General features: G+C 45.9%; 1 protein-coding gene across 1 annotated transcript in view; it reads left to right on the top strand.

The window, feature by feature from the left end:
* LAMA3 (laminin subunit alpha 3) overlaps positions 1-12340 on the top strand; it is a 256665-nt gene that overhangs the window by 104403 nt on the left and 139922 nt on the right. Inside the window, exons 14-19 of the mRNA XM_078060502.1 lie at positions 6513-6650; positions 9262-9308; positions 10034-10133; positions 11065-11117; positions 11345-11450; positions 12166-12265. Coding sequence (XP_077916628.1) covers positions 6513-6650; positions 9262-9308; positions 10034-10133; positions 11065-11117; positions 11345-11450; positions 12166-12265 — 544 coding nt within the window. The remainder of the gene's footprint in view (positions 1-6512; positions 6651-9261; positions 9309-10033; positions 10134-11064; positions 11118-11344; positions 11451-12165; positions 12266-12340) is intronic.

Raw genomic sequence — 12340 nt, 5'->3', positions numbered from 1 at the left:
GGCCAGTTTACATTGCATAATTCCTTCCTAAACCTGTTCAGGGGGCAAGCAACCACTCTGTCTTATCTTTTATACTTTCTCTATAGGACAGGAGTAAGGACCAAAGGGCATGAGGAACTCATCTGAGATGCATCCCCTGTTTCATCTTTAATCCGTAGTCTTCCTTTACTCTTCTGCCTTAAACCCAGGAAGAAGGAAGGAGGATATAAATGTTAATGTCCTGAGATTTGACCTTAAACTGGGTTTTGACTTAATGATTGCTCTCTTACCTAAGAGGGTGCTGAAAAGCCTAGAACTTGCTAGCGTATTCGTGTAGGTGCAGGGGGACAATCACCAGCACTGAGTGAAGTCAAAAAGAGCCACGGGTTTAGTTACAGCAGGAGCTGTGCTTTTTCAATACATGAATTATATGACATTCAGTTGCACCTTAATGTGGCTTAATCTGCACAGTTTCCTTAAAGGGATGCCATGATTCTGATTTGCTTATAGGAGCTGTGATTATTTTTAATGTTCTGCCTATTGAAACATGGATTTCTATAATAAACCTCAAACTCTGGTCATTTTTTTTCTTATTTATTTATTTATTTGAGAGAGAGAGAGCATGAGAGGGGGAGAATCAGAGGGAGAAGCAGACTCCCCGCCGAGCAGGGAACCCAATGCGGGACTCATTCCTGGAACTCCAGGATCAGGACCTGAGCCGAAGGCAGTCGCTTAACCAACTGAACCACCCAGGCATCCCTGGTCATTTTTTTTCCACTTAAAAAAAATGACTTTTTAAATATATGCCCTCATTCTTTGAACAGCAGTACAGTATTATTCCATCTAGATGGAATTTGTTCATCTGGCTCATGCATCTGGAGCTAAAATGAGAGAACGAGGCAATAAGACCCCTCAACCCCCATTGCCTCTGTAAAGTGAAAAAGGACACTTCCAAAGATCTGCGCTAAAATCCATGCATTTCACTACCAGAAGAGTCCCATAGGCCCTCTCTTACCTATGCCTCTTTTTTTTTTTAATAATTGTGCTAAGTTTGGTTGTTTTCTAAGCCACACCCATGGTGAATTAGAAACATAAAATTAGAAGGGAGGGGAAAATTGCTAAGACAACACACTGACAGTAAGGGAAGAAACCAAAGCAGACGTGAAACTGAGGCCGTATAGCAGCTTGGGACCATTTGATGAAGAGCAGATAATCCTCCTCAACTCAGGAGGTACCGAAGACGTCACTGTTAGAATAAGGGTATGAGGGGCGCCTGGGTGGCTCAGTGGTTAAGCCTCTGCCTTCGGCTCAGGTCATGATCCCAGGGTCCTGGGATCGAGCCCCGCATTGGGCTCCCTGCTCGGCGGGAAGCCTGCTTCTCCCTCTCCCACTCCCCCTGCTTGTGTTCCCTCTCTCACTGTGTCTCTCTCTGTCAAATAAATAAATAAAAAATCTTAAAAAAAAAAAAATTGGAATAAGGATATGAATACCATAATAATGGCTCTGGATCACGGTGTAGTCGTGAAATTATGTCTGAATATGTGTTTCAGGAGGAAGGAAGATACATCATACATTTTGGTAAGAGCACTATTTGGTAAGAGTACTTTTAAAATGAGAACATTTTGGTGATTAAAGCGTCAATTTTGACTCCATAGTTTCATGTGACAGAAAACTTAACCTAAACTGGCTTAAGGCAAAAAGAATTTATTGGCTGTGATTGAATAGTTCTGGGCATATTTGGTTTCAGGAACAGGTTGATCCTCAAAAGATGTTGGCAGGGTCTGTTTTTCTCCATCTCTCAAGCCTGCTCTCTTGTAGGTGGGCTTCATTTTGAGGTCTCAGGCGGTGGTAAGATGGTAGCTGACACTTCTTAGACATACGTCGCTGTGGACTGAATTGTGTCCCCTTCAAATTCATACGTTGAAGCCCTAACCTCCAAGGTGACTGTATTTGGAGTAAGGAAGTAATTAAGGCTAAATGAGGTCAAAGGTTGGAACACTGATCTGATAGGGTTGGTGTCGTTCTAAGAAGAGACACCAGTGAGTTTTACAGACACTCTCTCTGCCATGTGAGGGCACAGCAGGAAGGCAGTTGTCCGAAAGCCAGGAAGAGAGTGCCCAGGAACCGAATCTGCTGCCAGCTGGTACCTTGCTCTTGGACTTCCCAACCTCTGGAACAGTGAGAATGTTCAAGCCTATGGTATTTTATTACAGCAGCCTGACCAGACTGACATTCATCCTTCCAGGTTCAAGTCTAGGGAAAAGAGCGTGCATTCCTCTAGGCCAAGTCTGTTCTGACTGGATCCTGCGCCCATTCCTGAACCAAGCCCATGGCCGTGGCATTCCGTGCTCTGACTGGCCAAGCCCGAGTCTCCCCACATCCAGGGAACCACAGTGAAGTCCATAGTCTGAACAGCGCGGGTGGAGGAAGGAGAAGAGCTGCCCCACCCCCACCCCCGTCCTGCCACCGCAAAAATCAGGATGCCGTAACCGAAACAGGGTGGCAGAACTGTGTGTTGCTAAAATCATCAGCAATCGGAGAAAACCTAGTTCCCCAAAGTGACCAGTCCTCTAAGAGATTAGGAAGACCTATGAGGTTTAACTGTAGCATCTTTCTTTCCTAAGAAGATGACACCTGACATGAAAACTCTTCGATCAGCCACTGTGCATGATGCAACATTCCTTGTTTAAATGATAGAGTCTGGTTTTAAGAAAAATAAGAATGTATCTTCTCATTTATATTTTTGGTACAGCTGGTTTGGAGCTCTGCTTCCAAAGGTCAACCAAAGTCATCTGAGCTCACTGGCCAAAAGGCAGACCACGAAAACACAAGACTGAGAAGGTGTGCCGAGGGCTGCAGAGAGGGGCTGGGGGAGAGGAGCAGGTGCTCCCTGGCTCCCTGGGTGACTGTGTGCAGCCAGCCTCTTTTGGGTTCTGGCTGTGGTTCAAAGTCGTGGCTCAAGTGGAGGGAAAGGCTCACATAATGAGGCAGAGGGGCAGGTTCACTGTGTACACTAGTCCCATGCCCTTGCGGGAGAAAGCGTTGTTCAGGCTTTGGAACTCCAGCAGGGGGTGAGAGGGAGCAGATCACCTCAAGTCCTGTCTCAGTGGACCCTGCCAGAGCACATCCAGCCTCAGAGGAGCCTACCACCACTGTTTGCCAAGTTTTGCAGGAAATGCACCATCCACCGTATTCCTGGCATGGTGTAAGCGTGCACCTTGAAGCTTGCGGTTCCATTTGGACTGCTAGGTTCTGGAAGAATCCTGTCTGTGATAGTCTCTCTTCTCTTGCTCTTTCCTTTTTCTAACAGCTTTTGTGATCTTTTTACAATTTTCCCTTGGGGGCGGCTTTGCGGCTAGTGCCTGAGACTCAGACTCACTGAAATCTGAGCTTAGTCTAACAGTGAGGTCCAACACAATATTTTAATATCTGATATTTTTTTTCTTAAGACAAAACTGATTGCTTGGCCACTGAATTTTAGAATAAAATCAACATGACCCCAAATGCTGCATCAGATGGTCCAGTATATTCTAGCCAAAAAAATGTTCTTATGGCTTTGCTTTATATTGTTTCAAAGATTTAAAAAATCTTCTTGAGGAGGAATTTTAAAACCCTTCTAAGTTGTTCTTGCCAACAGCGGTTCTGCATTCATGTTTCGCATTAACTTAATTTGCTCCAGACTTCTCTAAGTACAGTGCCGTATTCTTATTTTAATTTCGACTCACGCAAGTGCCCTGCAGTTTTCTTTTTCATAGGTGAAAGTCAAATCATAGATAGGAGACCCCATTGGAGAATTGTCTATATGTATTTAAAACTTGTGTTTATGTTGATATCTGGTTCACCTCTTTATCTTCAATTACAGCATACAACTGTAATTCTCTCAGTTAACTTGGTCATTTGGGGGGGTTTACTCCCCCCTTTTCCTCCTCCCACCACACCCCCAGCTTTTCCTCTCCCCTCCATTCCTCATTCCTGTTTTCCTCTCCTTCATGCTTCTCCTCCTCCCTCTCCCCTCCTTCCCTGGTACAGTTTGCTGGGCAGCAACTAGTCAGCACTTAGAACAGAGGCTAGGAAGGTGTGGGTTGTGGAAACAAGTGGTTCTCCCATGACTAGGAACCGAAGGGGTGCCAAGTGGAGCTGCCCCCAAACCTCAACCACACTGACCTGACCCAGGGCCAGGAACTGTCCCTATTGGAGTTTGCTGTAGTCCTTGGGTTGTGGTGACAGATCTTTCCTTAGAAAACTATAAATAGGTTGCCAGTGCAAGATTAACCTCCTTCTTCCTGTCAGCATAGTCCCATGAATCAGACAAACCAAATAAGAGAAGAGGCCAAATGGGCCCAGCTAATGATGGATGCTGCTGCAGGGAAGGTTTATGGCTCAGGATGCTCCCGGGAGACCCCTCCCCACTTACCCAAGAGGGGAGACAAAACCCTAGGGCTGGGTGTGGGGAGAAGTCTGAAGCCACGTTCAGTGCAATTGGGTCTTGAACTGGCCCTTCACTTTGTAATTCAGTTTTTGTCTAGGAGAATATCGAGGTGGTTGGTTGGAAGAAACCTGGGAATTTTCTATAGATTGAATCTGCCCGATGCCCAGGTAACCAGAAAGGTGGGTGGTAGCAGGTGCTGTGTTACCAGCTGCCGGCTTTGTGGCTTAGACTGGAGAAGGTGCCAGCCTGCTTTTCCAACAGAAGGAAAAGCTCCAAAGTCCTGGGCAGTGTCTGCATCCTGGAAGCAATAAGGAGCAATGTTTACCTTGTGATTTACATGGTGTCGGGGAAGCCTCATCTCATCCGATGAGCTTCTTTACTGATGAAGAGGACGGCGTTACTCATAAAATACCTGTCTCTTGGCAATGCTGCAGGATTCAGTAAGGGAATGCATGCCCGCACAGGGTGGACCTCAGGAAGATTTCAGTAGTTACGTAGTCTTTCAATGAACAAATAGGAACATATACTGGGACCAGGGCTGTATGTGATGCTGGAAGACATTGGGGAGCACAACAGACACACTCCTGTCCCTTTGGAGCTTTACTGTCCTTAGTTTTTATACTCTTTGGGGGTAAAAATGTCTTAAAGCTGAAACAATGAGGAGGAGGCAAGAGGTAAAAATACTCCAGAAACTTCAAAGGACCTGGACTGACACAAAGAGCAGCATGAAAGTGTTTGTAAGACATTATAGTATTTCCAAGAGGGAGGAGGGGCTACCAGTGTTGACGTTTGGGTTTGGTATTTGGCAGCTGTCCCTGCTAGCTGGATTGAAGTGAGACGTGTGATGCCAGATTGAGGAATTCGTGATTTAAAACAATGTACGTGCCTTTAAGCCTGGGTCTTTGTTTTCACCTCTGGAGGGTAACTGTGTTTCCTGAGGCTCCCTGGACAACATCTGTGGCCCAAGGAGCCAGGGGCCATGTCCCCCGCATTATGCTGGCTGGAGCTGCCATGGCTGGGCTGGTTAGGGCACTGGGCCAGTGTTTTTGTATTCACTTTCCTTTAAGACAGAAATAGCAGAAAGAGCTTATGTTAGTCAGGGCTCTCCAGAGAAACAGAACCAATAGGATGTAGGTGTGTGTGTGTGTGTGTATGTGTGTGTGTGTATGGGGAGAGGTTTATTTTAAGGAATTGGCTTACATGATTGTGGGGGCTGGCGAGTCTAAAATCTGCAGGGCAGGCTGGTGGGCTGGAGACCCAGGGAAGAACTGATGTTGCAGCTCAAATCCGAGGGCAGAGTTCCTTCTTCCTTGGGACCGTCTGTCTTTCTCTTAAGGCTTTCAACTGATTAGATGAGGTCTTACCCTCATTGTGGAAGGTGATCTGCTTGACTCAAGCTTATCAATCGTAACTGATTAAGTTATTAATTATATCTTAAAAGAAGAAACAATGTTCACAGCAGTATCTAGATTGGTGCTGGCCACACATCTGAGCCTCATAGTGTAGCCAAGTTGGCATTATAAAAATTAACCATCACAGAACCCAGGAACGTTTCCTCAATAATGTGCCCCTCGGTGGGGACATGATCTCTGCAGATAGGCCCCGGGGCGGGGCTGGGTAACGAGGGGCTATGAAAGAGCTCTGACCCAGAAGGCAGTAGGAGATCGGAGTCCTTGTCCTGCTGTCTGCCAAGAGTCGGCTGAGTGGCACTGGGCACGAGTCTTCATTTCTCTTACAGTTTCTTGGCAGTGGTGGGGGCGGGGGAGGTGCTTCATACTATGTCAATAACTCCCTGGCCCCTCTTCTGGGTTTTGAGCTCTTTGAGGTCAGGGAATGTGTGTTTTTCCTAATTACCTCCACCCCCACATCTAGTCTTGGTGCCACTGAGCGTAGTAGGCCTTTGATCCAAGTCTGCTGGATGGAGGAATAAAAAGTGGGAGGGTGGAGTGGTGGTAAATGCTCTGGGTCTGTCACTACCTAGCCGTGCCTCTCTGAACCAATCCCACAGCGGGAACTTGCATTTGGGTCTCTCTGGCCCACCGCCGTGCTCTATCCAGGCCCCACACCCCGCTGCCCTGGGTCTGACAGATGTCTTTTCATTCAGCCTGCCAGTGTTCAGTCCTTGGCTCCTACCAGACGCCCTGCAACCCGGTGACGGGACAATGTGAATGCTTTCCGGGGATTACAGGACAGCGGTGTGACAGGTGTCTCTCAGGAGCCTATGATTTCCCTCACTGCCAAGGTAGGGAGGACATCCGAATGCCAGAGGGTGGGTTCCTCTCTGAAATGTGTGCAGCCAGACTCCCAGACAAGCCTAGGGGACCCACCACTGGTCGCCTCTACACATTTGACCCTCATCTGCCTGGTTCCTCCCCAGTTCGTGTCCGTTGAAAATGCATGTATCAGATAATGCGTCCTCAAAGGAAATCAGAGATGATTTATTCCTACAAATTTTTTTAAATTCCCATGTATTATAAATTTATATTTCTTGATTTGCATGTCAATTCCTGTGTATAACAATGTGGCCAAGGTGACCCCTTTGAGCTACACCAAGTGTTCCTTGACCCCTTCCCAAGGCACCCTGGCTTCTCTCTGGTTCCAGGCTCGCAGCACTGGTGCTGGCTGTTCCGTAATCCCCTGAGGGGTGACTCTAGCAGGTCCCCTTGCTAGCAGGCAGAGCACGACCTATGCTGTGTCGCTGCCCCACCTCCTGGGGGCATTGTCCTCACACAGCACAGGTGCAAGGGGTGGGGGGTGACCTAGAGAGTCTGTTTGGTTAATACCCTTCCCCCCCACCCGGAGGAGACGTTGAGAGTCTGCCGTACTCTGCAGCAGGGGGCACAGAAATAAGATGCCTGTCGCATCTCCCTGTGCTCTTGGGGACATGCAGCCTCCAGGGGCGAGGAGCTCCGGCAACGGCTTTAGAGGTCCCTTTCCCTGTTGAGAAGAGGTATTTGAGGAAGGCTGCACCAGACTTGCACTTGGAGATTATGGCTTTCTCTGACTCCTTCCTGCTCTTGGTAGCGCTCTGAGCTCTGCATTCCGAGCTGTCTGAAGACAGGGCCCCAGCGCCAACCTGATTCCCCAGAACCTCACTCACCAGAATCCTCAAGGGACCGGGTTTTCTTGCCGGTAGAAATTGTAGCCAGTAGTCAGAGGGGACATTTTGCGTTTGAGAAGGCTAGGGCATTCTTACCCAAACCCTCTTCCTTCTAATAGCCATACTACTGTATAATAGTAATGCTGAGACTTTGCAAGATCCCCCTTTATTGAAGAGAGATTCTATTGGGCTTGTAATACTGTATTGACTAAGGCAGGAAAACAAGCTAATTCATTTTAGAAATAATTTTAGTACAAGTGGGTAGCAAGGGGATTGTGATAATTAAAGAATTAAGTCTTGGTTCACATGAAAAAGTGTTCAATATCGCTCGGCATCAGGGAAATCCAAATCAAAACCTCAATGAGATACCACCTCACACCAGTCAGAATGGCTAAAATTAACAAGTCAGGAAATGACAGATGTTGGCGGGGATGCGGAGAAAGGGGAACCCTCCTATACTGTTGGTGGGAATGCAAGCTGGTGCAGCCACTCTGGAAAACAGTATGGAGGTTCCTCAAAAAGTTGAAAATAGAGCTACCATATGATCCAGCAATTGCACTCCTGGGTATTTACCCCAAAGATACAAAAGTAGGGAGCCGAAAGGGTACGTGCACCCCGATGTTTATAGCAGCAATGTCCACAATAGCCAAACTGTGGAAAGAGCCAAGATGTCCATCAACAGATGAATGGATAAAGAAGAGGTGGTATATATATACAATGGAATATTATGCAGCCATCAAAAGGAATGAGATCTTGCCATTTGCAACGACGTGGATGGAACTGGAGGGTATTATGCTGAGCGAAATAAGTCAAACAGAGAAAGACATGTATCATATGACCTCACGGATATGAGGAATTCTTAATCTCAGGAAACAAACTGAGGGTTGCTGGAGTGGGGGGTGGGGTGGGAGGGATGGGGTGACTGGGTGATGGACACTGGGGAGGGTATGTGTTCTGGTAAGCGCTGTGAATTGTGCAAGACTGTTGAATCTCAGATCTGTACCTCTGAAACAAATAATGCAATAGATGTTAAGAAAGAAAAAAAGAAGAAGAATGTAGCAGGAGGGGAAGAATGAAGGGGGGGAAATCGGAGGGGGAGAAGAACCATGAGAGACAATGGACTCTGAAAAACAAACTGAGGGTTCTAGAGGGGAGGGGGTTGGGAGGATGGGTTAGCCTGGTGATGGGTATTGAGGAGGGCACGTTCTGCATGGAGCACTGGGTGTTATGCACAAACAATGAATCATGGAACACTATATCTAAAACTAATGATGTAATGTATGGGGATTAACATAACAATAAAAAAAATTTTAAATAAATAAAAAAAAAACAATAGAAGAGATAAATGAAAAAAAAAAAAAAAGAATGAAGTCTTGGTTGACCAAAAAATGTACTTAAACAAATCTGTAGCTTCTATTTAGTGGACAATTAAAAAGTCTCTTGGTACAATATTGCCCTCTTCTGGACAATCCTAAAGTCGTTCAAAATTCTGGAATCTCTTTTCCCCAATCTCCTTCATGATCAGTCAGAAATGAGTAGTAGGCAGGGGGATGGAGGTAAGTGGCAAAAGGGGTGTTTTGGGGATTAAGGACTCTAAAGGTTATTCGAGGTGTGCCTTTTTCTGAATTGCACACACAGTCCTTGCCACCCATCTATCAAGAAATACAAATGTAGGTGCATTGTTTTTAAAAACAAATAAAACTTTTAAAACTTGAAAACACTAAGACAAGCCGTATTTCTAAATCATGTGCAGGTTCCAGCAGTGCCTGTGACCCAGCTGGTACCCTGGACTCCAGTTCGGTAAGTAGAGGATTATAAAAGGGTTACAATTCTAACTGATGTATTTGGATACATATTACAGACTAACACATTTGGGAGCTTCCCGAAATAAAAAGTCAGTTAAAATAAGACCCGAAGCCAAATTGCAAAAGAGGTCACTGTTCTTGTTCAAAGTGCATATGTGATATTGTGAATACCATGGTATTCCGAGGAGGTTTCTAAGTGCTTTAGAAATGCTCTGTCTTCTTAGCTTCAAAGCCTGGAGATGGTGGACCTCCAGGCATTCGAGGGACTGAGGAAGAGAGGTTCTGCGTCCTTACAATGAGGCAGTGACCCTTGCATCTTACAAAAGTACTTTCAGATAAACATCATTCTCTACTGATCCTCAACATGTTAAGTATTCAGATACTTTTCCATTTAAAGGAGTTGTTCTTGCTGTCCCAGAATCAACAGATAATGACAATGTTAACAATAAAAGTGATTTTTAAATGTTTCTTTTTCTGTATTTTCCAATTTTGTTTTAACCACAAATATGGATTATGTGTAGAAAAAAATAAATGAAGAATAAAACTAAAGCCATGAGCAGTCTGTTGAAATCAACAGAGTACTTTTTTTCCCCTCTGGGTACACTTAATTTACTTTTCACGGCCGAAATATAATTCTGTGACAAGCTTTGTTCAGAACATATGTTTGAAAACATGTCTTAATTTTGAGATGTCAAGTGTTAATTTGATTTTCTTTTAAAGGGATATTGCCAATGCAAAGCTCATGTTGAAAGTCCTTCTTGTAGCATCTGCAAACCATTATATTGGAATCTGGCCAAAGAAAACCCCAATGGATGTTCAGGTGAGGTTTTTACACATAATAATTTACTATATTGCAAATTCCTTTTAATTTTCTCTACTTCAGTGACTAAACCCACAAAAGAGCTATTTATTTAATAAGTTCAATTTGTCTGAAATCTCGTGTAAATGTTTTGATGTTTTTTCCCCTGCTTTTGGCAGAACTTCTGTCATTTTGAAAATCTCAGCAAGGGATTTATATCCCGTTTCCATATGCATTTTGTTGTTTGCAAAGGCAGCTACTTGATAAGTGGTTTATATTGCCTTGTTTTTTATAACCCCTCTTTTGGGTTTGATTTTATTTTCATTTTATGCTTAGATTGAAGCCAGGACAGGAACTTAAAAACACCAAGCTAAAGGTGGTTAAGTGGAATGGATATGTCCTTAAATAATGTTTTCTTCTTCTTCTTTCTTTTTTTTTTTAAAGATTTTATTTATTTATTTGAGAGAGAGAAAGTGCGAGTGCACAAGCAGGGGGGAGGGGCAGAGGCAGAGGGAGAAGCAGACTCCCTGCTGAGCAGGGAGCCCCACTGGGGCGTGGGGCTCGATCCCAGGACCCCAGGATCATGACCTGAGCCGAAGGCAGACGCTTAACCAACTGAGCCACCCAGGGACCCCTAGAGTATGTTTTCATGTAAGCATATCAGTAATGACCTTGACATTAGAATCATTTAAAAATCCCATGATGTTGCAGCCTTTGTCTTAGAGCGGTCATCAACTAGCCATTACTCCTTGTAGGTGGATGGTATTGATCTGGTGGTTCTGCTGACCGCAAAAAGCAGTCCCATTTTAGGCTTCAACGGAGCCAATGGGAATTCTGCTGAGGTGTGCCTGACAGTGACCCCGCATGTCACGTAGCTGCTGTGTCATGTTTCCAGAGCCAAGGGCTGTCCTCTGGGCGGCCTTGGTCCAAGAACACTCTCTTCTCTTCACAGAATGCCAGTGCCACGTGGCAGGAACAGTGAGCGGAATCGGAGAGTGTGGGCAGGTAACGCGGCCCATCGTCCGTAAACCAGGGCAACGTTAGAACAGCGGATGGTGGGGTGTCTGTGGGAGGGGATTAGTGCCTCTGTGATTGTATGGGGTGTGCTAATCGCTCTGGACGTTTTCAGATCCTCGCTAACTGCTCATGTTACACAGCGAGTCAGTTTTAAATCTTGAAGATGAGCGAATTGTGCGATCTTACCAAATTGTGTCATCTGGCTTATTCTGCAGCGAGATGGTGACTGTCACTGCAAGTCCCATGTCATTGGCGATTCCTGTGATACGTGTGAAGATGGATATTTTGCTTTGGAAAAGAGCAATTACTTTGGGTGTCAAGGTAAATAGTTCCAGTGGCTCCTGAGGAAAGCCAGTGTTGATGGGCAAAGACTGCCGGGATAATCTCTCGTCTCAGTTTTGTCTTCCTGCAGTCTTTCTGATGGGATGGGGCTAAAAAATTCTTTTCCAGGGAATTTGGCCAAATACTCAGTCGAGACGAGTAATAAATTGCAGTTGGGGCTGCTTCTACTTCTCTTCTCCCAGCACGCTGTTGGTTTAATTAGAGAAAACATCATTGGGACGGAGGGGGAGGCGTCTGTTAATTTCGTAGACAGCATCAGGACTTAGTCATTTGGAAGATGTATTTTGTGTTATCCAAACAGCTCACACCCGATTTTAGAGGTAATACTGTGTTAAGTACACCTGCAGGCGTGTGGCCCCACAAGGCTGCTGTTGGATCTCTCCCACGGACTCTCAGTAGCAGAGGTTGGTTACAAGAGCACTATGCTGCTACATCGTGTTTAGCTCCCGGGCTCCTGGCCCCTTACGCTGGACAGCAGTGTTGGGGCTGACGTCCAGGCGTACCCCCAGCTTACAAGTGGGCTTTGGGGGGCACCTCCCACCTCCCTACATGTTTCTAACATCCGCAGGCTATGGGATGTGGCAGGGCTAAGAAGCAGCCCTGTCCTTACTGATTTCTGCTTGTCAGAGAAGGAGGGAAAGCTTCAGCGTGGAGATGCTATGATGGGTCACTGCTACTGTTCCTTGACCTGCAGGGTGTCAGTGTGACATCGGTGGAGCTGTCACCCCCCTGTGCGGCGGGCCCTCGGGAACATGCCATTGCCGAGAGCATGTCGTGGGGAAGGCATGCCAACGGTGAGTCTCCCAGGAGGTCTCCTCCCGTACTGATGTGGTGGGAGATTCTCGGAGAGTCCTGTCTGTGAGGAGACA

The sequence above is a fragment of the Halichoerus grypus genome, chromosome 13, assembly GCF_964656455.1.
Source record: "Halichoerus grypus chromosome 13, mHalGry1.hap1.1, whole genome shotgun sequence".
NCBI classification, from domain to species: Eukaryota; Metazoa; Chordata; class Mammalia; order Carnivora; family Phocidae; genus Halichoerus; species Halichoerus grypus.
This window is presented reverse-complemented; position numbering and strand designations above follow the sequence as displayed.